The sequence below is a fragment of the Acanthisitta chloris genome, unplaced genomic scaffold, assembly GCF_000695815.1.
Source record: "Acanthisitta chloris isolate BGI_N310 unplaced genomic scaffold, ASM69581v1 scaffold3879, whole genome shotgun sequence".
NCBI lineage: Eukaryota > Metazoa > Chordata > Aves > Passeriformes > Acanthisittidae > Acanthisitta > Acanthisitta chloris.
Window position 1 is genome coordinate 57442 of NW_008689697.1, and position 26226 is coordinate 83667.

At 38.5% G+C, this 26226-nt stretch overlaps 1 protein-coding gene across 1 annotated transcript; it reads right to left on the minus strand.

The window, feature by feature from the left end:
• Positions 1 to 266: 266 nt before the first annotated feature.
• On the minus strand, positions 267 to 25599 carry TTC29 (tetratricopeptide repeat domain 29; the record flags this gene model as incomplete). The annotated part of the gene is made up of 5 exons (XM_009081515.1): positions 267 to 498; positions 3925 to 4048; positions 10329 to 10420; positions 23786 to 23871; positions 25387 to 25599. Coding segments are annotated over 5 exons (747 nt in total), but the record flags the coding sequence as incomplete, so codon positions are not given.
• Positions 25600 to 26226: the final 627 nt, after the last annotated feature.

The window sequence follows — 26226 nt, forward strand, 5'->3', positions numbered from 1 at the left end:
CTTTGTCTGCAACTGTGATGTTTTGTAAAACAACAATGAGAAAGCAAATTACCATCCAGAGCAAATACCACTACCTGTTTCTCCCTGCTATATTGTATTTTAAACCGTTTAATGCACCCTCTAAAATAAGCACACCAAAAGCAAAAGTAACCTCCATTCAGCACCAGGATTAAACCCAGGAAATAATTTAATAAAACTCTACAAGAAAAATGACTTAACTGTTGAGGACAATACAGCACTAATGTGTTTCATAACCAATGTCTTACCGACTGGAAGAGGGTCAGCGCACATGTCACTTCTGTTTTGCTTCCATGCCAGCAGGTACTTGAAGCTGACAGCATCTTCTGCTCCTACATGCCCAGTAAATTCCACCAGCAGCTTGTGAGCATTTGCAATGCCACAGTAAGCCTTTGTTTGATCCACTGAAGGCAAATTGTTGGAAGTTTTTGCTGCCTCGGAAGCCTGACTGAAATACGCAGAAGCTTCAGTGTAGTTCCCCTAGTAGAGAAGGGGGAAAAAAAAGGATTAAAAAACCCTACTCATAGTCACCTGTGTTTTATTTTGACATTAGAGCTTGGTCCTCTGGCACCTCAGAGATGTTGCAGCAGAGAGACCAAGGCCAAGAATGACTCATGGCAGGGCATTAAGCAAATCACTCTCCCTTGCTGTTTCCTGACCTCTAAAATCCAGGTAACACTGCTCTCATCTTCCTCAGACACCGAATTGTTTCTTGGTTATCTGTGTGGTATTTTGAACATACAAATCCACATCTATCAATGTGAAGTATTAATACTGATTCCAGCCAGGCCAGTTAGAAATAATCACTATTGTTTCATTGCATTCAACTTATCTGGGGGAGGAAAGGTTCTAATTTACTACGGTGGAAGTAAATTTTAGAAAATAAATCCTAAAAATGGAAAAAAGAGGATAAAAAGGTGATAGATCTAAAGCACAGGACAGAAATTAAACCCTACATATTTATGGGGGAAGAAAGGGATATACCAAACCCCTGTGATCTTCCTAATCACAGAAAGCAAAACAGTAGGAGAAATATAAGCTGATTGTTGCTGAATAGAAAACTCAATTAATTTATCTCTTTATGCTACAGAATACAGAAATCCAACATTGATGAATCCAGTAAAAAGGAGTATGAACTATAGAAGATAATACATTAAGAGGAATTAAAAAAGTATAACAAGCACAATTTTTATTATCAGATACAGAAAAAACCTCTCCTCAAATTCTTGACCAAAGAGGAATAAAAAGAAAACTAGGGAAAATTCTGATATGCTGAAGGACACTGCTGAAAAGCTGAAATATTTCTTGGTATAATTCTTAATCATTTGCATATTTCTCCTTTGCCACGAATCTACTCTGAGTAAACATCAGAGATGGAGCAAAAGGAAGAGTTGCAGGAGCAAGTTTGTAATTTCAAAGGTAACATTCCACCAAACCAAAAGATAAATGAAAGATTTGAAGACATCTCAAGATGAAGAGATTAATTTGCTGGGAAATAAATGACATCTCTCATTAAAACTAGGAAATATAATTCAGGCTTGAAAGGTAGTACATTTTCTGTTGGTATTATTTGTGGCAGTGTGCAGTAACTTAATGCTTTAGTACCAGTTTTGTCTAATGTTTAATTATCATAGAAAAAGAATCAGATGACAGTTTTGTCAAGATTGTCAAAAAAGGTAAGAAATGAAGGTTTTTTGCAAGGATTTGAGGAATTTCAAAAGGATAGCGAAATGAGATGAATTCTTTAGGAAATGAGAGGCATTTCACACTGCCTGAATTCTTTGTAACTTTTAGTGGGTTCTGATTTACTCAGGCTCAGAAAGGCCTTGAAATAACATGGACAGCTCTGCAGAGGCTTCACCTAAATGCAGCTCTGATATCTGGTAAGGTCAAAAAAAAATCAGGATGATCAAGAATGCAGGGAAGAAATATAGAGTAGACACAAACTAAATAAAACTGGATAAAGTAAAAATATGCCAAGCAGCAAATATAAACTGGGAAGACAATGAAAATTGCTATCAACTACAATAGAAGAATAGAGATAAAAGAAAATTAAAAATTATTATGGATAGTCATGGAAATTACTGTGGTCTTTAGGCTTTGTTTGGTCCAGCAGTAGAGCAGAATTAAACCTGTGAGGACACAGCAATGAATAAAGAACAATAAGCTGTAATAATAGATAAACCCCAGAAACACCTACCTATTATACTCATGAGAACTCCAACAGGTTAAGTGATGCAATTAGTGAGAGGAATGCAGCAAATCAGACTAAGAAACTTGAGAAAAGTGAAATCAGAAATGACGGTGTGACCTGTAACTTCATCAGAGTTTGCATATTAAGTAAACAACCTGCTTAACAAACTGGGAGCAATGAGACCTAATACTGGTGCATAACACTAACCCAGACATTTTAGGGAACAAGAAACATCTGGGGAAAACAACCATGACTAGAAACCAAACTGAGTGTGCAGCACTAAAGGCAGTGATGGTGATGGAATAGTGACATGACAGAAGTGTGAAGATACAGCAACAAGATTTGGTCAAAGTCACTTTGGGAAGAACAGTAAGAGTTATATCCCTGGTTGACTAAAGATCCCCAAGGATAGACCTGGCTATAAATAGAGATATCTTTAATTTGATGAGAAGGACAGTCATAGTGTAAATTGTATCACAGGGGGAAGTCCAGAGTTGAACAAAAATACCCTAATAATGACTTAGAGGAGATTGGTGATGACAGCTGACACCAGCAGGCAGTGATCCTAAAGAGGAAATGTTCATTTAAACTCAGTTTTGGCCAACATTGCTGACCTTGCAGGAAAAAAGTGGTAGAGAAAACAGGGAATTGTAAAACTTTGGGGGTTTTGTTTCAATTACAAATTGTTTAAATACTTAAATATTATTCAAATAATATTTAAATATTCTTTACATTACATATTTGTTTACATTACATATTATTAATTACTTATATTATGTTTAAATGACATATTTTATGGAAATTAGCTACACTTGTGGCCTTGTACACCACTGTCCCAGCTCAAGGCAGCAAATTCTGAACTGAGAAAGAGAATGCAAAGAATAAGCAAAAGGAGGTTAATTCAGTTCTTATAGAATTGCTTATTAGCAGTGGTGGCAGAAGGAATGAAATATAGAAGTAGGGAAACAGAATGTAGTCAATTATTTTTCAAATGTGCAGTAGAATAATTAAGCACAGTGTCACATCACCCTGATTTCTCCTAAGTTTCAGTCCATTTTAAAGTTACTTCAGTGAGTTGTCAGACTTTGAAACTTAGCTTTCCATGGGAGATTCAGCATTTTTTATCTGTAACTGCCTGTCTGTTGATTTAACAGGCCAAACCAAAGCCTCCAGGCTGGATGGAGGTATTTAGAAGAGAAAGTCCTTCTACTATTAGCACAGATCTTTGCCAAAATCTTTGCTTCTAGCACCCATTGCATAAATTTGGCTGAGAGAATGTAGAGGAGAAACCAAGCTAAGATTAAAACTTGCTTATTAGTATGCACTGCAGTATACATTAATCTTAAAATAGCAGAAATTTCAATGTGCAGTGCAATAAAATTTCATTAGCATTAACTGATGACTCTATGGGCAAATACAACCTCAGTGGTGCATTGGATGCAGATTTTTCACAGCACTGAAAGTTAACCATGATCTGAGTTTGCGATTTTTATTCATCTATTCTAGAACAAAACCCTGTGTGTTAAATAGAGTGTGAAATTTTCACCTTGCCCAAAAACTGAAGGCACATTTTGTTGCGTCACACAATGTCTTCTCCTTGGGTAACTCTTGTAAGATGTAATACCTGGATCAAATCCTCCTGGGCCAAACCCCAGATTTTTACCATGAAGCAAACCAAGTTCTTTGAGATCATTACTACAACCAATACTTACTCTTTCATTGTGAATATTCCCAAGTAAGACACCTGCATCCACCAGGCTTTGGCTTAGATGAGCATTCACAGCATCCTTCATAAACTCCCCTAAGTACTTCGTGGTTTCGGTCGATTTTCCCTGACTGAAGCAAAGGACAGGGACAAAATTAAATATTTACTCAGATGGCTTCTCCAAATGCTGAAGATCTCTCCCCTTGTTCTGAAGTAACTTTACATTGTGATGACTCATCTGTGACTGGATTTTATTTCCAAATGGCCTCTAGCACTACCTGTGCTGAGCCCAATGAGACGACTCACACAGGATGTCTGAGGGCAAAACCGGATCCTTTCAGCAAAATGCAGCAACATTTGTCTTCAGAATATTGTGCCATATTTTAAGGACAAGAATTAAAATCAAGATGATTATTTAACAAGGGTGTGGGACTTACTATCATTTTGAATTTTTTTCTACTGAGTAGCTAATAGCATTTTCAATACAGCTGGACCTCACATCCCAACAAAATAGGGGAAGGAGGCAAGAAAGTTGTTTTTTCAGGAAGAACTTTTGTGCTCATAGAATTTTAGGGGTTGGAATGGAGCTTAGAGATCATCCAGCCCCAACCCCTGCCCTGGGCAGGGACACCTCCCACCAGAGCAGGTTGCTCAAGGCTCAGCCAACCTGGCTGTGAACACTGCCAGGGTTGGGCCTTGCTCCTGTCATTCCAAGCTGCTGTTCCATGCTCTAGAACCCTGGAGGTGCAGCAGCAGCTCCATAACAGAGCTGTCTCTCAGTTTTGGGGGTCACAGACTTTCCCTGAGCCTAATTTGCACTTTGGCTGGGTGGATCAAAGGCTGCCAGGGTCATGCAGACAAACCTATAAGCTGTGGATTGCAGGTGCCACCTCCAAATCCCAGGGAGATCAGAGCAACCTGAGGTCACAGCTGAATGCAAGTCGAAAATTGGCTAATGTACTTCAACAATAACATTTGCAGATTTCCTTTTTTCAATACAGCCAGTAATATTAGCAATATAAGGTCTCAGCACTATGATTGCAAGACATGATAGACATCTGTGCTGGCTCGTGAGTAAGGCTCTGCTCTCTTTTTCCCTTTCAGGCTGATGTGTTGCTGCTGCTGACCTCAATATTAGCCATGAACTTGAGGCACTAATGTAGGAGTGTACAATGCTAAATGTCAAGGCACGAAGCAAGACAGAAAATCCAGTCTTAATTAAGAACTTAACAGAAATAGGAGTTTCTGTAAGTGATAAAGAATGGTGAGTTATTTTCCCATCATTTTAAACCATCTTCAAGTTATATTCCTGCCGCAAATGGTATTTATTTGCATTACAGTTTTTATTACAAACTATACTACAGATATGTGCTTTCAAAATCTGCCTGAAGTCTGCAACTCCCTGTTTTATGCTAGCAGAGTAATTATATCAGGGTAGAGCCTGCCAGAAAATGGGAATTACAGCAAAGCTTAGCTGCAGATTTGCAATATTGCAGTGATTATCTGTATGTAACTGAGTGAGATTGCAACAAAAGGATGCTAAAGCTCCACAAATTAACATCCTTGAAATGCTCAAGTCTATGCTACTGTAAAGCTTAGCTGTCAATAAGCAGACTTGGATTTACTGAATGCTCCTAATTTAAGTATTTTCGTACCATGAGAATAAGGAATATACTGGAGTGTAAACATTTGCCCAATGTCAAAAGGATTCTAAAATTTAGAATTAGAAATGCATCTTTTTTAAGCTGCTTTTTTTTTTTCTAAGAAGAGAAAAATCAAATGTTTCCCCACAGAAATGCAGCATATGATTTATATAAGTTAAAGGACAAGGTTAAAGTGTTAGACAAATATTAATTCCAGTTTTTCTAGTTTTCTATATGCAGTGCACAGGTGCAACTTGAAGAGCATATTATATGGTATAATCATTAAATCCATTCAACCAGACCTTTGAGAGTTAAAAACATATATTCTGAGGAAAAGGACTCCTTGGTCCAAGGAATGAGAATGAAACAGTGCAGAATATTTGTGTATCAAGGTGATTCCAGTTTCCAATTGGGAAAACAGGACTGTTAACACCCACATCCCCTGACAACTGTCCAATTATGTATATCACACTTGGCCTACTGTTTGCAGTAGAAGTAATCAATAAAGGATGTGGTTGAGTGAACATAGATTTTGGTTGAACCAATGCATGAAAACTTAATCATTTACTCAGAGTGGAGAAATCAAATAGAGCAGAGATGAAACAGCCACTGAGGGGTTTGTTGATTGTGCCACCAAGTTTGTGGGCTAGAGGCTGAAAGTAATAAAGCAAATGGAATCAGTGACAGGAGAAAATGTAAAAAGGTTTTCTTAATTTCTTGAATTAATAGAAATGTTTTGATGTATTTTTGGCCATTTTTTTTATATTTCATGTAAGAACCTATGCTCCACATATAGAAAATATGAAAATTGCTAGGGCATATCACCTCTTCAGGAAGACAGAAATCAATTTGGTACATATCAGAAAGATATTTCTAACTGTTAGGACTTCACTTATGTCAGCTAGCAATCCATTGGCACAGTTTAACAATTTTTCAAAGGAAATACTTCTACAAGCACTAGAGCTTGAGATATTTAAAGTATGCTAGAAGGATTCCTGCAACACTTTATTCTCCACGAGACCTGATAACATGATAAACAGGTCTTTTCTACTCAAAGGGCTAATATTTTATAGTTCCTTCAAAAATCTACATGTTATTTTATACAGCCATATACTTTCTATCTCCTTAGACATCACCTTCCTAGATGCATAAAATGTAATTTCCTAAAGATATAGTCATTCATGATCCCATGGAACAGTTATGATGACTTCAGCAGAAGAGATTACACATCTACAGCAACTCATTTTCCAGTTTCATGCTAAAATGCCCTATGAGATTTTTACCCCTATTAGACTTTTATGAAAATATGCACCTTTTATAGGATTGCTCATGTGATGGAATTGGATGTATAAATCATGTGTCCACGAGAAGTCATTACCATGGTGGACACTGGCAGAATAAGTCAAGAACATGACGCTATTATGTCAGATTTTTTTTCCCTGGAAAATGACATGCCTAAATGCACATGGTAGAGATTTTCACTTTCCCATGGTCTGTGGAAACATCTGCAGCAAAGATTTCAGAAAATATTCCAAAGCCATAGGTAGGTTGTGAGTGATTTGGGAGGGCTCAGCCACTTTCTCCAAGCTGTCACAAGGAAATAAGTGCAAATTCTCACAGACATTCTAGTTATAACATATTTTTTTGGTAAACAGTCATTCTTTTGGTAAATCCATTATCCAACAAATATGAAAGTATTTGCACAAGTCTAGCCTAGATTAGGAAAAAGTACAAGTAAAGAAAAAGTGAACAAGCTGAATATGGAGATCCTGTTACTGGCAGTAATTATTAATGCATTGATCCAATATTTTCTAAACAGTCTTGCCAGAAATCTGCTTGTTTACTATACATCAGACAAGTAAATATGCAAAAGTTTGATGTGAGTAAACAGAAACTTACAATGGAATTAGCTCTTTTTTGTAATGTATTGGAACATGCTGAGGGTGCACTCAGTCACACCATCCAGGTCATCAATGATGAGACTGATCAGTATTGGTGTCAGTATTGATGATCCCTGAGTACACCACTAGTGAGTGGTGTCCTGCTGGACTTCATGCTGCTGCTTACAACCCATTGAGGCCAGCACCAAAGCTGCTTTCAGTCCTGAGTAGACTACAATCATAGAATCATAGAATTTAGGTGTTGGAATGGACCTTACAGACCATCTAGTCCCTAACTCCTGCCATGGGCAGGGATACCTCCTCACAACACATCAGGTTGCTTAAGGTTTCATCCAACCTGGCCTTGAACACTGCCAGGGTTGGGACATCTACTACCTCCCTGGGCAACCTGTGCCAGTGTCTCACCACACTGGAGTAAACACCTTTTTTCTGATATCTAACCTAGACTTCCCCTCCTTCAATTTGTACCCATTACTCCTTGTCCTGTCGCTGCAGTTCCTAACACAGAGTCCCTCCCCAGCATCTTGTAGGCCCTTCAGATACTGAAAAGTTGCTCTGAGGTCTCCACACAACTTTCTCTTCTCCAGGCTCAACAGCCCCAACTCCCTCAGCCTTTCTCCACAGGGGAGATTCTCTAGTCCTCTTACCAACTTTGTGGCCTCCTCTGGACTTGCTCCAACAGTTCCATGTCCTTTTTACATTGAGGCGCCAGAACTGTGTGCAGCATTCCAGGTGGGTCTCACCAGAGCAGAGTAGAGGGGGAGAATCACTTTTTCAACCTGCTGCCGACACTTCTTTTGATGCAACCCAGAATTCAATTGGCTAACTAGAGTACTGTCTTCAGCTCTGGAGTCATCATCACAGGATGCATATGGACCTATTGGAGTGGGTGCAGAGAAGGTCGTGAAGATTATCAAAGGGCTGGAACACCTCTTCAGTGAAGACAGGCTGAGAGAGCTGGGGTTGTTCAGCCTGGAGAAGTCTCCAGGGAGACCTTATTTCAGACTTATGGTACCTAAAACAGGCTTAAAATAAAGATGGGGACAAATTGTTCAGTGGGGCCTGTTGAGACAGAACAAGGGGCAATGGTTTTAAACTGAAGGAGGCTTGATTTAGATTAGATGCAAAGAAGAAATGTTTTACAATGAGAGTGGTAAAACACTGGAACAGGTTGCTCACAGAGGCAGTAGATATTCTGTTCCTGGAAATATTCAAGGCCAGGCAGGATAAGACTTTGACCAACTTGTTCTAGCTGAAGATGTGCTAGACAGGTTCTATAAAAAGTACCACAACAGCCATTTGCCAGAGAAAAGGTTTATGGTTGGGCCTTCATTGGAGCAACAGATTAGCAGTTAAATCCCTGATCCTATACATGAGATTGCGTTCCTCCTTCACTTGAATCAATCAGAATGTTCCCCTTCTAGGAGGATGCCTTAAATACTAAACTGGGGAATTTTAATGCTCTTAGTATTCCTTCTCATTGCTCCTTTCCTACTGTTTTCCCTCTTTTTCAAATTGTAAAGCAGTGAGATTGTTCATTCCTGGAGAGCTAAAGAATGCTCCCAGAAGGTGTGCAGTGCAGATTTGATGCAGAAGAAAATCACTAACCACTCCTTCTTTAGCTCTGCTTTTAAGAAAAGACTTTGCATTGGCATGGTCCTTCAGACAAAAGGTTTAGCAGCCTGATATCAGAAGGATCTCCAGCTCTGAAAGATAAATGTATGTGCGCTCATTCCAGAAAACCTAAATCACAGAGAGAGGAAATTAATATACATGGTTTTCTAGGAACCCTAGAAACTGCTGCTTTTTGGGAATACAAGAAAGCCATGACTGCTACTGAGAATTCAGATGACTTTGTTCTCATTGCAAAGCCACTCATTTTAACAGCTAGTGTCCTAGCTACTAGACCTTTCTTGGTAGGCTAAAGACAGTTTTGAAAATGGGACCTGGTATTCTAAGTCTGTTCTGTGTCTTTTTGAAATACCTTATCACATGTCCTTATTTAGGGTGCTCAGAATACGTGTAGCCATGAATTATGCATCCCTGAGCTGAAGAGGACTATGGTTGTGGATGGTCCCTACGTGCTCTGAAAGGCCAAGGGACAAGGGATCTGCCTCAAAGAGAAGAATTTGCTCTGCACATTGAAATAAACCTGGTGACAAGTGCTTCTCCTTAAGCAATTTGCCAGCCTCTATCATGCATCATAAACACTGAAGACCCTGAAAAAAGGAGGAATCAAGAATAAGCTGCAACCTTCATTTTAATATTTTTCCCTACTTCATATGATAATTGCATTAGACTACTTTATGTCAAAATTATTTGTGTGAGAAGTTGAAGTAGTTTGAAACTGATTCACCTGGAAGAAGATTATAATGCCAGATGCTGAAACAAAAGTATTGAAAACAAACATCACCCTTGAAACAAATTTGTATCTAGTTACAGATGCACAAACCAGAAAGTTTCTACAGAAGAAGTGAGTGCAATAAATGGAAACTTTCAGTCCAGAAAATATTACACTGAGACACCTACTGAAGCTTCCTACACTCTTCAGGGTTTTCTGTCTTTTTTAACCTGTTCTGCATTTCTATTCCCTCCCAAACTTGTGGGGAAAAAAACCCCAACAACTTTAAAAGCCCCCAAAATGTGGAAGAAAGGGACATACAGTTTACAGGTAAAGAAGATCTAGGACCATATAGTTAAAAATTTGTACCAGTTTTAGATAACTTTTGATCAAAGGGTCACTTACTGCAAGAAGGGCAATGCTTAAAATTTAAGCAGTCAGTAATGGGAAGCGACAGACCTCTAACAATCTAAGTCTTTCACAGCTGAATGGATTTGCACTGACAGACAAGGATGTGCTAACCTACCTTGCCAGGATCTCAGCTACAGCTGCATATGTTCTGCCTAGGCCAGCAGAATCACCGAGTGTTGTGAAGATTTCTATAGAGGTGTTCAAAATCTGCAAAACAGGAAAAGAAAACCCAATAAATACCATGATAAGAATCTCCACTTTTTTCTTTACTTATTTTTTTTCAGTCTCTCTGTCCACATGGAACATAAAATTTCATGTTTCTTCCTTCTACAACTCTAATCACCTGTAATGGGACTAGGGGTTTAATCATTACTTATAGTTGTTTGAAACTACTCATTAAACACAAATCAAGAAGATATAACTTGCATTTAAATCTCTGTATTTTGGCAATTTGCAAAAACCAAAGAGGTACTACCTGATTTGCAATATAAATTTCCTTATCCATAATTTAAAAGAGCTTGTGCTTTTATGAGTCTCTGATAATCAATACTTTGAGGTGGCATCCTTTACCTTCACAGTGCTTTAGAATGATGTGCTGAAATACAACTTAATATTATTTTCCTTTCTTTAACCTGTCACAACTTATCTTAGTACAATCCAGATGCCCAAAACTGAATAAATTATAGGTTACATATTTAATCTGTGTTGGCTCAAAGTACTGTCGATTATGTTGTTACTTTTCTGACACACAAACAATCTGTTAACATTAGTTTGGCATCTACTCTGTTACTATGAATCCTCCCACAAGTGAAGGTTACAGCTGCTGCACAAAAACACATGATCTTCATTTAATTTAACACTGACCTCACCTGGATTGCAGAATTTCTCTTTTCATCCCTTTTTTTTTTCCCCAACAGTAACAATGGGAGAGTGCATATAAAATTAAATCTTAGTCCTTCCTCCCTCCTCTTTGTTGCTTGACCCAATCTATTACACACATGAGAAAACAGGAAATCTCCAAAGACTATCTATGGAAATCCTTTTTGCACATTTCCAAGAAAGGAGTAGTGAATGTCATTTACCAGCTCTGAAGGGGGATGGGAGATGCCCAGGGACATGTGACAGCATCCTGCATGCCCCAAGGTGCCTATTTATACTGAGGTAAAAGATAGGGCATTTTCCCTTCAGACTGTACCCCCTGTCACTGGCAAAGTGCATGGTCCAAAAGAAGACAACCTGTGTGTGCTAATGCTATGGATGTTGCCATCTCGATCACCATTTCCACTACTCAGATTTCCTCGTTCTTGAAAGAGTTTGATTACATGCAGGAGCACCCTGGGACATGGCTCTTATTTTTGGGCTATATAAACTCTGTGTGCACAAAAAGTAGTATTTATTGATGTGCACTGCACTGTTTATCATCCCTCAAGTACTTTCTTATCAGTTCTGTTCTCATGTATATCAGCACTGCATCCTGTACTTGAAGGTCATTGCCAATTGAGTTATCAATGTATTAGATGTGACAAAAAAGAGTACAAAGGCATCTCAGTTAGGGAGTTGTCACATCAGTTCAGAACTCTCCTTAGACTGAATGCATCCTTGATGCTGTCAGGACACGCAGTGTATCCTAATAATCCAAGATGGTAACAGAAACACACACAAGTGTCCAAAAAACAATTGTTGGTATTGCACTTAACCCAAGGGACATACATTTGTCATAATAATCATGCCCATACTAGAAAACTATTACCATAAGAGTATCAGGAGGTGTCAAAAATGTTACGTACTGGACTGAAATCATACCTAGTTTAAACTGTCCCCTGTAAAATTAAACCAGGACACAGGACCTCTAGTCATTACCATCCAACACAGAAAGGTTACTCAGGCTCCTGAGGCTATAGCTACTGTGCATTTATTTCCTATCAAAGATTTCACAAAGTACAGATAAAGCCAAGGAAAAACCACACACAGAGTAGCTGAAGTAAAAAGTTAGTTCACTGCATCTCTGCAACAGTTTCAAGAAAGAAGCAAATAAATAAATAAAGCCACTCATTCATATCGATGAAAAGTGGATCATTTTGGTCCTAGGTTACTACTACTCTACACAAATCAGATATTTCATTCTAAATAATGGTGAAATAACAATAATTAAATCATTTACATGCAAGGGAGGAAAGCTTGATAAATGACAATAGAAAATGTACCCTTTATGTCTGTATATAGAATAACTCCTCCAGATTCACAAATGATGGAGGGACATGGCAAGGGACACATGCTTCATAGAGTCATAGAATAGAATAATAGAATTTAGGGGTTGGAATGGACCTTACAGACCATCTAATCCCAAGCCCTGCCCTGGGCAGGGTCACCTCCCACCAGAGTAGGTTGCTCAAGGCTCATCCAACCTGAACACTGCCAGGGTTGAGGCACACACAACTGGGCAGCCTGGGCCAGGGTCTCACCACCTTTGGAGTAGAAACCTTGTTTCTAATACCTAACCTAAACTTCCCCTCCTTCAGTTTGAACCCATTACCCCTTGTCCTATCACTGCAGTTCCTAACACAGAGTCCCTCTCCAGCTCCTTGTAGCCCCTTCAGATATTAAAAAGTTGCTCTGAGGTCTCCACACAACCTTCTCTTCTCCAGGCTCAACAGCCCCAACTCCCTCAGCTTGTCTCATCATGCTTGATAGAAAGGAGCTGTGTTGCTTTTATGGCTCAAAAATTAGAAATAAATAATAAAAAAGAGATGCATTGTACAATTTCCCCTGTTTTCGTCCTTAGCACTAAAAGCTGGATGCAGGTGCACCTGGAAGGAGGATTGCTACTTTGGGAGCATCCACTGACAAAATTGACTTTCTTCCTGGGTCTTTTGAAGTCTATTATGTCTATAGTTAATTACAGTGAAAAAAATACATAAGCTCTGCTTAAATTCTTGACCTAGAGCCTATTTGTGGTACAGCTCTTGCACTAACTCTGTAGCTAGTGGTGAATTTCAGATTTGCCTCCTTTGCCAAGAAAAATCTTGGTCAGTTCTCAGACCCAGATTTGTCTCACAGTTATCTCAGTGTTATGCCAACGTGGCCCTCCTGGGGTTATTCCATTAACATAGAACAGATAGACCAGCTCCTCCCATACGACCCTTCCCCCCCCAAATTCCATTCTTTTTAATTGTTGTCAAACCTGTACTTTTCTTTATGTCCATAAAAACGTGCATCCACCCCATTAGCATACACGGAGGACTCAGACAAAAGGACAGAGGCTGTGCTAAACATTGATATATTTGGGGATAATGGACAAAAGAGTAAAAATCAGAAGTATGAATTAATGTTGAATAAAGAATGTCTATCCAATTCAACACAAGATTGATGCTACTACCAGTATTCCAGTGTTTTGGTAAAATATATTACTCTGACAAAAACTTGATGAGATAATATTGATTTATAATACTGTAACTGAAAATCCCACAAAAACACAGTTCTGCTCTCAGCTTTGCCCTTGATATCGTTGCCAAACTTGATTGGAAATACATTTATTTTGATTTCTGAAAATCTAGTTGTGTTTAGCCGTTTCACAGCTGGTGAGCAGTAAAGATGCTTCTGCCTCATTTACAGATCTGGAACATGAATCAGACAATCAGCTGGAACATTAGTCAAAGTGATCACTAGCTAATGATTTCTGACAGGAGCTGCAGTCACAGGCTAAGGCCCAGCCTGGCCAGCAGCATCTGACAATATTTTCCTGAAGCCAACAATAGGTGTTGGTAGGCAGACAATGCAATCATACCACTTAGTACCTCTTTAATACTCTCAGAAAAAAACACATAGTTCTGATGGTGGCTAAATAATCACTTTGATATGGTCTAGTGAAAAGACAAGTGCATGCATAGGCATTTTACAGCCCAGTCAACTCTGCCCAGTAGCTCCCCAAGAAATGCATGCTTAAAAATGACTAAAAGGTGCAGTCTTATTACTGCAAATTGAGTGGTTCTATGCCTGTGACCATCCTCAGTAAGGTAAAAGGAAAGTTTCACAACACAGACCTAGATGTATTCTTTTTTTGTCCCAAACACAGAGAGGGAGGTCGGACAGCAGTAAGAAAATGGCATTGTTTGTGTAGTGCATTGATCACAATGAGCAGAGCTCAGGAAAATCATACCCCAATGTCAAATGATTGTGAGGCCACACCTTGTTAAGTGCAAAATGTATTCAGACATAGTGAGCATCCAGGGTAGAAGCACCACAGCATTCTGCCTGTATGCTCACAGAAATGAGAAAGAGGGAGAAGTCATGAGTTGCCACATCTGTTAGTTCTTCTTTTCCCTAACTTAAATTCACCAACTCAAATTAAGTGAATGTTCACTCCTTGCCCTTAGCTACGTCCAATTACACTGTACTGTTTTGATAAATAAATGGACAAAAGTTTAACCAGAATTGTACAAACTTCATCACTCTTCCTGCAGAAAGAATTTCTCTGGTATTGGCCAAACTGGTCTGGTCCAGAACTACTGCTGCAGGGACTTTATTGTGGGTATTTGGTGAACACACAACGTAACCATGCGCTGTGGAACAAGGGAATCAGGGACAGGGGAGGTGGAAGAAACACTCAGAAATCTGTCCAAGTCAAATGTCAAAGTGGAACACCTTTGTTCATGACTTTCTACATTTTCTTGCTAGGACATGGCTATGACTGAGGTGCTGCCTGGCTGACACTCTCTCTGCAGGGTAAGGACTCCATCCAGTCCACACTCCTCCCTCCCCTGATACACTTGACTAGCAAGTGTGATGTTTACCTTTATGCTCTATTAATGCTCAGCAATACAAGCTTCAGCTTACTCGTGTCTGCATCTGCTTGAAGGATTAGAGGAGGGAAGACAAACATTTCACTCATTCCTTAACAGTCTATCAGGATAAAATCTAGGGCTCTTTTCCTGTATCAAATCTTGTATTCTTGGCATCATATTCAGCATATGTATGTGTTGCTTTGATTCTGAATAGATGATATGTAAATATAAGTAACTAATTGAAGAAATTCCTTTCCTCAGAGTAACTTCTAACTCCTCTTGGCTTCCACGAGGTCAGGAGTTCAGTCTATGCTTCATTTTGCTACATAGAAAACTTAAAAGAGACTAAATGTACAGATGATTGAATAAACATTAACTTTGGTTCCCATCCTTATTTATTCTGTATTAGCTTCTGTATTACCATCCTTAATTCTGGCCTTCTGTGCCAATAATTATATTAATTATCTGATTATCTGATGCTCTACACCAACAGCTTTGAAGGGGTGAAGTCGTCATTTCATTATCTCCTATACCTCATGAAGGTTTTTATTAAAATAAGCAATTTAAAAATAAATCACCAGGTCCCTCAGAGCAAAAAAACTATGCAAATATCAAATCCAAGCATTTTACTTTGTTATTATTGTACTATTTGAAGCCTGCACTGCAAAAGACATTGCTCTAGTGAAAATTGTTGCAGTCTTTATTTAGGACAGGAGTGTAATGTTTTCCAAACCAACCAATGTTGACATATTTCTTCAAAATAAAGCATGGCTTAACAGTCTGGAGTGAAGAAGCTTCATCTGTTACCCTTTAACAGCAATATAAGGGGAAAAAACCCAGTTTATGTATCCTTTCCATCCTGACAGATGTGACAATAGCTGGAAACACTGTGCCTGCCAAGAGCTTTTATCAAGTATGTTATAACAACTAGTAATAAGTGTAAATAATAAATGGCTACGATCTTATGGGAAACGGTGGCAATACTAAACAATTTTTGGTGGTTGCTGATGGGAGGCTGCTAGCCTTGGAATTCCCTGGCTTCCCAGTAGAGTTTTGGCCTGACAATAAACAACAGTTTAATACTTTATCTAATCCCAGCCAGGAGGTAAGTTCAACAGCAAGCTTTTGCAGATGTTCACATCCAATAATCTATTCATAATTGATGAAACAGGGAGGTCAGATGTAATGGTTGCTACTATTCCAGCAACAAATAAATGGTTATTGACAAAACAAGGCAGTGTGGCGCTGAGTGCTGAGCAGTGACAAGCATGAAACAGTGCTGAGGCAGAAGTAACGACGTGAACACAGCCCTTCATCCTGAGAATTCCTCCATGTGATGTGTGGCACGAGGGCCACTCTGACACATCAGCAGATGGAGGTGACTCGTGCAGGAAAAAAATGAGATTCTGCAAGTACATGAAAGACAAAGGCAGAGGCGGAGAAAGAAGCAAGGAGAAAGGGGTGGACAAGGCTGGAAATTTGGGTAAGTGCGATAATGTGGATTGTTGAGGAATAATTCTCTATAGCAGCACTGTGATCCAGGTGTCTGGACTGCTCTTAGCATCACATTGTGTGTCTACAGGAGTGTACCTGGCTGTCAGTGTGCTGTATTAATATCAGACTCTGTGTGTGTGCATGCTTAAATGCTCATTACTTCTTAGACAAAGCACCTGTAAATATTCTGCTTCATGCCTACTGATATCTTTAGTCTACCCTTGAACATATTTTTAACTGCACAAAGTTTTCCTAGCTACGAAGCAAACAAACTGTTAAATTTGCCTAACGCAATGGTAAAAACTGCAGAGATAACCTAGTAAAGTATAAAAAAAAAGTCAGTTAAACCTTTCAATTTTCTGCAAACCAGGCTGGAAGTTAAGGAAAAGTTCTCATTCAGCTGAGAACCTTATATTCTTTAAGTTTTAACCCATAGAAGAAATGAAGTAAAAGGATTAATAGACTGTTCTTATTGACTGAATAAAACTTGAGTCATTTACATGCAAATAGACACTTGGAATCTCTTGCATCCGTTTCAGTGCTAAAATACAGTATTTTTACAATGTTTACTGCGTAATATACTAACATGAAAAACAGCAGAATGAAGTGGTGGCCATTATTGCTATATGTAGTCATAAAGAGATTTCAGAGAGAAATATTTTAAATATTAATATTACTAAAATCATTTAAAGCAGCAAGGAATGTGAAATCGATTTATTTAGGAGTACAATTTATTTCACACTTTGCTACCAATTCTTTTGATCAGCACTGAAATAATACATAAGCTGAAAGCAAAACAGCAAAACAAATTGCTTCTAGGAAGGAAGCAGCAAGCTCTGGGTTTTACACTGGCATGCTGCAGTGTTTTAACTTCTCAGGTTATTTATCTGTCAAAGGATAAATTTTAAATTCCTTAAGATCTAAACCATGAATCAAGACCTGTTCTCCAATCTTAGCCATCGATGGCTCTGATCAAGCAAAGCTGTTAAGCATTTGCTTACACCTGAATATATGAGTTGTCCCCTTGAAGTCAATAACTGAATTGAAATTTAAACACATATTTAATAAGTGAATTGCTGTAGCTTGAACTGCACCAATTTGAGAAACCAATCTAATTTTAAAAGCCTTACTTTGTGGAATTCTTTTTACAATCTATTCATTAGAATTAACTGTACAATGGAAAACAAAATCTCATGGATTATGAATACATTTGCATCTAAGTACTGAAATTCCTGAATCTGTACAGTGTGGGTACAAATGATCCATTTCTCATAACAATTTTAAAGTCTGACCTCTCTAAGTATATTTTCTAACAGGATTAGAAAATTTCTCCTACAGTTTCTCACATTTGCTACAGCCCTGGGTACAGTGGGTGAAGTTTCACTGATGGACATAATTCTGACAGTTGCTGAGATCTTGCACTCTTATTATTTCCCAAATAATTTAGGCTACAAACTTAGACATGCTGTAACTATCTCTTTCCCACAATTACATACAACATTTAGGTCCTGAGGTTTGGCACACCTAAGCTAGAAATCCAATACAGTCTAAAGGTCATAAAGTAAATAACCTCTATAATATACAGTTGTGCTGCTTTGTCTTTGTTCTTCCTAGCCTGTGGGAATGACATGAGTGGAATTGTCAATGCACAACTGGCATTGTCTATTGGCAGCTATTTAAATAGAAAAAAAAAAGGTAAGAATAAAAGGTATATTTTATTAGCTATTCTAAAAATGTTCCAACAGATTAAATAGAATATGCCTAAATCACAACATTGACCAGAGAGAAGGCAGTTACGAGAGTTTGAGAAACTTCAGCCAGGACAAGTGGACTAATTGTAACCTCCTTTCCCATAAAACACAGAGTATATAGCTGTGCTTACAATCTGGCTTCTACCTGGCCTGGGAAAGCCCAAGAAAGAGTCACCTGCACTGGCCTCAGCTAGCAGGGAATACACAGATATTGGTCAATCCCAGCAGCTATACTAAAAAGGAAGGACCTGAACCAAAGCTCCATGACTGCTAAGTGCTCTGCTCTCCATGTCTCAGTGAAAAATAGATGTAAAGATATTTTGATTCCCTTGCAGAGTAGTTTAAGGAATGTTTATGGTTTTGTCCTCAATGTTTCATCATATTAGAGCTGAGCAAACCTTCAGGTCTTAAGATGCTCTAAACAAGTAACTTTCAATTTCTTAATTCCCTCAGTATTTGAGGCAGTATGTTTTGTCAGGGCAAAGTTGTGCTGGTTTGGGCTGAAGTTAACTTTCTTCCCAGTGGCTAGGATGGGGCTATGTTGAGGATCTGTGCAGAGCACAGGGTTGATAATGCAGAGATGTGTTTGTTGTTGCTGAGCAGAGCTCACACAGAGCCAAGGCCTTTGCTGCTTTCCTCACTGCCACACTGGTGAGGGAGTTGGGGGTGCATGGGAGATTGGGAGGAGACACAGCTGGGACAGGTGACCCAACTGACCAAAGTCATGCTCAGGAGGTGGGAGGAAGAAGGAGGAAGGGAGAACATCTGGAGTGATGGTGTTTGTCTTCCCAAGGAACCATCTCATGTCATGTGATGTGTCTCTGCTCTCCTGGAGGTGCTGAACAGCTCCTGCCTATGGGGAGCAGTGAATTAATTCCTTGTTTTGTTTTGCTTGTGTGTGCAGCTTTTGCTTTCTCTATTAAACTGTCTTTATCTCAACCCATGAGTTTTTCTAGCTTTTACCCTTCTGATTCTCTCCCCCATCCCAGTGGTGGGGCAGTGTGTGTCATGTGATGTGTCTCTGCTCTCCTGGAGGTGCTGAACAGCTCCTGCCTATGGGGAGCAGTGAATTAATTCCTTGTTTTGTTTTGCTTGTGTGTGCAGCTTTTGCTTTCTCTATTAAACTGTCTTTATCTCAACCCATGAGTTTTTCTAGCTTTTACCCTTCTGATTCTCTCCCCCATCCCAGTGGTGGGGCAGTGTGTGAGTGGCTGTGTGGGGTTTGGTGGCCGCTGGGGTTAAGCCACATTTCTTAATTCCCTCAGTATTTGTGTCAGTATATTTTGTCAGGGCAAAGTTCACTTCCAATACTAATTTTCTCACATAATTTTGTTTGCACTATCCTCACCAATGTCTAGCAGCAGTGAGACCCTTCAGAAACATGTAATGCAATCAGTTTCAGAATTGGTTCACACCTTTGTACACAATCCACTGTCAGTGTCAAGATCAATCAGAAGTGCCTCCCTTCAAAGATAGCTCAGGGGTTTGACTGGTTTTTTTATTCCCCATGTATGAAAAAACACTACATGAATACAGTTTAAAGAATAATTTTAAAATCACTTCAATAAAAGTGAAGCCTCTAGGAACGATGAGACCTTTTCTTAAACTGGTATGCTGCTTTTTTCAAGCATGTGATGCCATTTGCTAAACTGAAAATGTTACACCTCACTACTAATAGTTAAATATCACTCAGAGATGAATAAAGGACAATCTGGTTGATTTAAAAAGAAATAAGTTTGAAATAATTTCCATTAAATAGTATCTTTTGATGTGTGTTGTGTATTTCAGTGTTTCTTTTTGTGGTAACAGCAATGCAAGCTTAAACCTAAACTCAGTGGTCTACCCAGACACCACTGTTCAGCCTTCTAGCAAAGCCCTAGAATAGTAAGCAAAGCTCACAGGAATGATGCTTATTCTTCTCAGTCACCTTTCACAATGTTTAGGAGAAAAGAGGAGAACATTCAGTCTACTTTTTGCAATTCTTGCTAAGACCCTCCTAGATTCACCGAAGTCACACAAACATATGGGCACAGTCCATATAATTAGACATATTAGATATAATGGCATCAAATACACTGTGCATACAAAATTCAGAATATTTGCACCCCAGATATACTTATATCCTCTCTAGCTGTGTGAGTTGAGATAAAATTTCCAGTTGTTTTGGCACAGACTTTTTCAGAAATGAAGTTTATGGCCATAAATCATCTCTGATTACTTTAATAGGGTCATTTCGAATGTGAAGATGTCTTTGCAAGTTCATAAATTTTCTTGAACATTTTATGCCTGTGGCTTGTATATCGTAATTCTGACAATTCATGCAGATAGCATTATGTCATAAATTACCACATTTAGTCTGGCATGAGCCTCAGAACTCAAGAACACTGCCTCTGTTATTTAAATATGTCACACAGCTGAAGCACAGGATCCAATATCCCAAATAAAGGAATGTTTAGGAAAAAATGAACACTTAGATTGAGGACTGGAATTTTCCTGACGATTTGGGATGCAACTCTAATTGAAAGAAAAAAAAAATCCATGGTAGCCTAACACTTTGAAGCCTTCTTGAAAGTGCAATTTTAAAAAAAATTCCCACATCAAGCATTAGATTGCAATAGCTTGTGCAAGATTTGTCATGACACAGAAGTGTTGCACTTAATACTTAGCTTGTATAGTCTGAAGAAAAACCAAGTAAACAGTAACTTTTACTTTAAAATTAGCCTAGATGGAGAACTCACCCTGACAAAATCTGTACTGCTTAAGATAAAATCTATATAATGTGAGCTATGAATATGTTGTGGAAAAACCATTAGGCTTGATTATAAACCAGATGATATGAGAAATATTATGAACATACCCCACTGCTATGGAACATAATTAGTTCTCAGGCTTTTAAACTTGCACACACTTAGGTTTTTACATCTGAGTAGCTCCACTGAAATCAATCATATATATCAAATCAAACTAAACTAATTTATACAGATTATACACCAAATCAAATCATGTTAGATTAAACACCAAGTGCCTAGCAAATAAAAAAAACCTCCTCCAACCAAACTTGCCCATTCAATACACAGTGACTGGCATATTTTTTATAGAATAGGCTGCAGCTTAATCATTTCAACCTTTAATTACTGCATCAGATAATGACTATTTTGAACATATGCTTCTCTGCTCTGCTAGAAGACATGAATGAAAGGGACCCAAGTTCATATGCATTCTACTGTGTGTGCAGGTGGGGGAGGGAACAGCAGGCTAAAGAGCAAAAGGAACCAAGTGGCAACAATTGGAGGAAATGGTGTAACAGCTGCTCCTTTCAGCTCTCAGATTCCCCTAGAAGGAGACTGCCTGAGGTGGACCACGACACAAAAGGATAAAGAAGATGAAAACTGATGCAAAGCAGGGAAATAACTGCTGAGACCCCTGAGCCTACAGCCCAATAGTCCCAAGCTGTGTGGCAAGACCTCTTTAGCATGCTACAGAAGCTGGTGATGAACTACATATTACCATGAGGCAAACTGGCTCCTAGCAGTATTGTCTGCATGTTATGTGTAATGATAACCAGCAGTCCTCTGGGAACAGGATGCAATGATTTCATCTCCGTAAGCATCTGAGCTCCCCTTGGATACAGAGACCATTAAACTCAGAACAGAAGGGTAAATTTTAGGCAATGATTTCCAATTGGAGGGTGAAGACAAGTTATGCTCAACAGTACTGTCAACCACTGATATTTTACTGCTGTCTGCATTGATCACTGCTAAGGACAATAGGAACTAAAACTGTATCTCTTTTTCTCAGTCCCACAGCACACGCTGTATTTTCTGAATGAAAGTACTTAATAGGTTTCTTTGGTAATATTATTGGAAATGCCACTATAACAGGAAGTGGCTCTGTATTATTGACACTGAAAAGTATTGGTGTTTTCATTACTGTTAAACTAATATTTCATACTCTTAACGTAATGTATCATTTATTTTGTACTACAGAGACCTTCTTGCCCCTTTAACATAATTGCACACCACTTTGCTTAACTGTCTGGTGTTTTTGTAGAACGAAAACCAACAGACAAAACCTATTATGTGTATATTTTAAATGAACAGTAGGACATGACAAAATGCAAGGTTTCAGGAGCTTCCTACAAAAAATAATTCTGTGTGCAACAAAAAGAAATGGAACTTCCACGTGATCACTGTAACTTTTTGCCAGGAGAAATGGGGGAGCAATGGAGGGAAAAGAGAAGCTGTAAAATGTAAGGTGGGGGTTGGTCTCTTCTCCCAGGCAACCAGCAGCAGGACAAGAGGGCACAGACTCAAGCTCTGCCAGGGGAGGTTTAGGTTGGATATTAGGAAGAGATTTTTTTACAGAGAGAGTGATCAGGCATTGGAATGTGCTGCCCAGGGAGGTGGTGGATTCACCATCCCTGGAGGTTTTCAAGATGAGACTAGATGTGGTCTAGTAACCATGGTAGGGTTGGACTTGATGATGTTGGAGGTCTTTTCCAACTCGATTGATTCTATGATTCTATTCTATTCTAAGATAGGCCTATCAGCATTGAAGAATTATGCATAGAGATGGTAAAAAACTTTAGAAAAAGCATGTCACAAAGGACAAAAGGCATGTAAAAGGACATTTCAAGACAGGAACCTAGAACTTCCTACACTGCAGAAGCCAAGCAAGTAACAGGGAAATGTATGCTGAAATCACTATGAATTCTACTGTCTATTTCTGATAAAAAATAAACCACCACAGCAAATACCCACAATGAATGACCTCTAAAAACCATGTCCATTAATAGAATACTGAGTCATTCTGCAGTTAAAGGAGCAAACAGAAATACTAATTATCCAGCTGATTAATTGCAACAATCATGGACAAAAATATTCAAACAAATTAATTTTCCACGGAATATTTTTCAGAGTATCATGGAAAACTCTGATGACTAGCACAGACACCACAAGTCGCTGCTTACCTTTCCTCTCACACTGACCTATGAGAAAGCAGAGAAACCTTCCTTCCAGACTAGAATTCCACATTGTCTGAGAATTATTAAGGCTCAAGGGAAACATGAGGAGTCTGAACCCAAGTACCAACAGAAGGGATTGCATCAGCATTACAGCTTTTCATATCCAAATCAACTAATATTTCTTTTAAATTCCTGATGTTCTGAAAAACTCAACATGTGAATTGATGTATTTTTCATTGCTGCTCAACAAATATGCTTTGTTGAACCGATTTGTAAAACTGGTGTTTTATCTAAAATCCAACTAAATAAAAACTATATATACAGGAAAAGGAAAGCTAGTCACATATAACCTGAATTGTCAATTTTTATTATTTCCACAGATCCAAGCATGGAAACCTGGAGTGCATCAGTTCTGGAATTTATTGGAACCACAAATGCTTAAGCCGCATAGATCCTTGCCTACAGAACTAAAAGGTCCTTGAGCCAATTCTCTCCAAGTGTTTTCCACTCTCCAAATGCCTAAGATGCCAAGAAGGCAGAAAAAAACATTGGGAAAGCTAAAGTAACTTAAAAATTAACTTACTGATAATGCTGTCTCTTGTTCTCCAGAAAAATGATATGCTAAACTTAAGCAATATGAAGCTTCTCCTTCCATTTTCATATTACCTCCTGAAGGATGAAAGATACTGTTACCAGAGTAATCTGAACAAAATGACATTAGCACAGACAGTTCTTGCAGCTTCTTAAATAACATACACATGTTCAAATACTGGAGTAAATTTTCCCTTCTCCTTACCCCTGCCATTTCTGTCTTTCCAAAAATATACAGTGGTAATTAAAAATAGAGGCTATTGATTTAAACAAAGTTCAACAAGAAAGTTCAGCAAAGTCAGAGAAAATATCTTCCAGTAATGAAGTACAATCAAATTAACATGCTGCAATGTTCCCTCATATATTATAATTTTTTTGCCCCTTTTTATAGTTTAATTCTCTCTAATTCTATTCTATCTATCCCAGCTACTAGTAACAGATTAATGTTGGGCATACATTATTAAATTAAAAAAACTAACGTATCTGGTGATAAATATTGAATTAATATTACATATTAATTGTATGTGCAATTCATATGCAAAATATGCCCCTCAAGGAATACCATGAAAGGCTCTTGAACTGCTGTGCATGGAAAAAGATGATTATTGGAGAACTTCTGTCTTACTTCTGAGAATCCCTTCAATAACCATCTAGGAAAATCATCCAGAAAAAATAAGCCCCTAGAAGTGGAGCTTTAACAACATCAGTCACTAGTAGTGTGCTCAGGGATCAATACTGGCACCAGTACTGATCACTGTCTTCAGACTAAGGGCCTGGGAGCATCTCTGTAGGAAGAGAGGCTGAGGGAGCTGGAACTGTTGGGACCACAGAAGAGAAGGCTCAGGGGTGATCTTATCAGTACCTCTTAGGCATCAGTAAAGAAGAGGGAAGCTGTTCTCAGTGGTGCTCAGTGACAGGACAAGACAGAATGGGCACAAACTGGAATTCCATCTGAACTCAGCAAAAACCCCTTAAAATTAAGGGTGTTTGAATGGTGGGAAATGTTTTCCAGGATGGTTATGGAGGCTCCACCTCCATAGAGCTTGACTCTTCTAAACCTGATGTCCTAAAGTCTCTTCCTACCTCTGCTATTCTACCGTTCTGTAATTTTTCACTTTAGGTTTCAAAGCATTTGTGTCTAGTCAGATATACAGAAGGAAAAGTGTTTGCTTATTATCGAAATTTTTTTCAAGTATTAAATAACTATGTAGAGTGAAAAGGTCATTTTTCCAGCACATAATGCCACTCAAAACTTGCCAAATCCACAGTGACTAGCCAATCCAAAGCAGTGATCTGAGCTTCCAACAGTGACCTCACTTTCTGATTATGGGTTCACAGTTTCACATTATTGTTCCCACAAGGCTGTCAGGATTTTTTTGAGATAAAGCTTTGAGGAATCTAAGAGTTTCTTTGCTGTCAGCAAGAAGGAATTTCTGCTTTAGTGAGATCTGCAAGTGTATTGATAGCATTTGTCTTTGAATTTCATAGGAAACAATCACCCAGTCAAACACTTGACAATTTCTACTTTGCTCTTGGGAAAATCATGACATGCACAGCGAATAAAGGAATGAGAAAGCATTATTTTCTACCTACCTTCTTTTGCCATCTTTAAAGCTTTTTTTAGAGTCTTGATGGCCTGTTGGTGCTCTTCATTTTCTAGCATTTTGTCTGCTAGTAATGTATAAATTCTCCAGAGATGCTCACACGCCAGTGAATTGTAAGTATGGCCTGTCACATCCTTCCACAGTGAACCCTCTGTTAGCTGATAAAATGCTTCATAATGCTCAGCAGCTTCCATGACATGACCTGAAAAACATCATTCATCATTAAAATCAGCATAATCAACAAAAATATTAAGAGTTAACAGTCTATAATATTTTCTATCATTAGAAGGTAAGTTGCAGCCAAACATCTCACAGTTTTTCCAAGAGTCTTCAATATATAACTTAGAGATCACTGGAAAATACTGCCCAATCTCACAGCAACCAGTAACACTAATTTACGTTTATCACATTTTAAGTTAGCTCTCCTTTGTAGAATCACAATGTTGAGGGAGTGTGATCCCAAGGGGTCAAAGTCAGGATTTTCTAGAAAATTTATTTATTCTAGATTCATGAATATAACCTTTGTTGTTCTCATAGATCAAAATCACATCTATGCATAAATAGTCACAGTTGAAACTGTAACTCAAGTTTCCTTTTCCATGCTGAAAACCTGTGCTGAAAGACATAAAATGTGGAGGATAATGGTGTCAAAACTGTGAGGGAAAAAATTATCTTTATTCAAATAAATTAATTTATTCAAAAAGAATTATCATGCAAAGCAATTCGTTCAACAGTTCTTACAAGGCCAACTCTGGTGAGTTTGTCTAGGAGATTTAATGCATGAGCATTAACTACTGATAGATTAATTATTGAGCCTGACGTAATATAC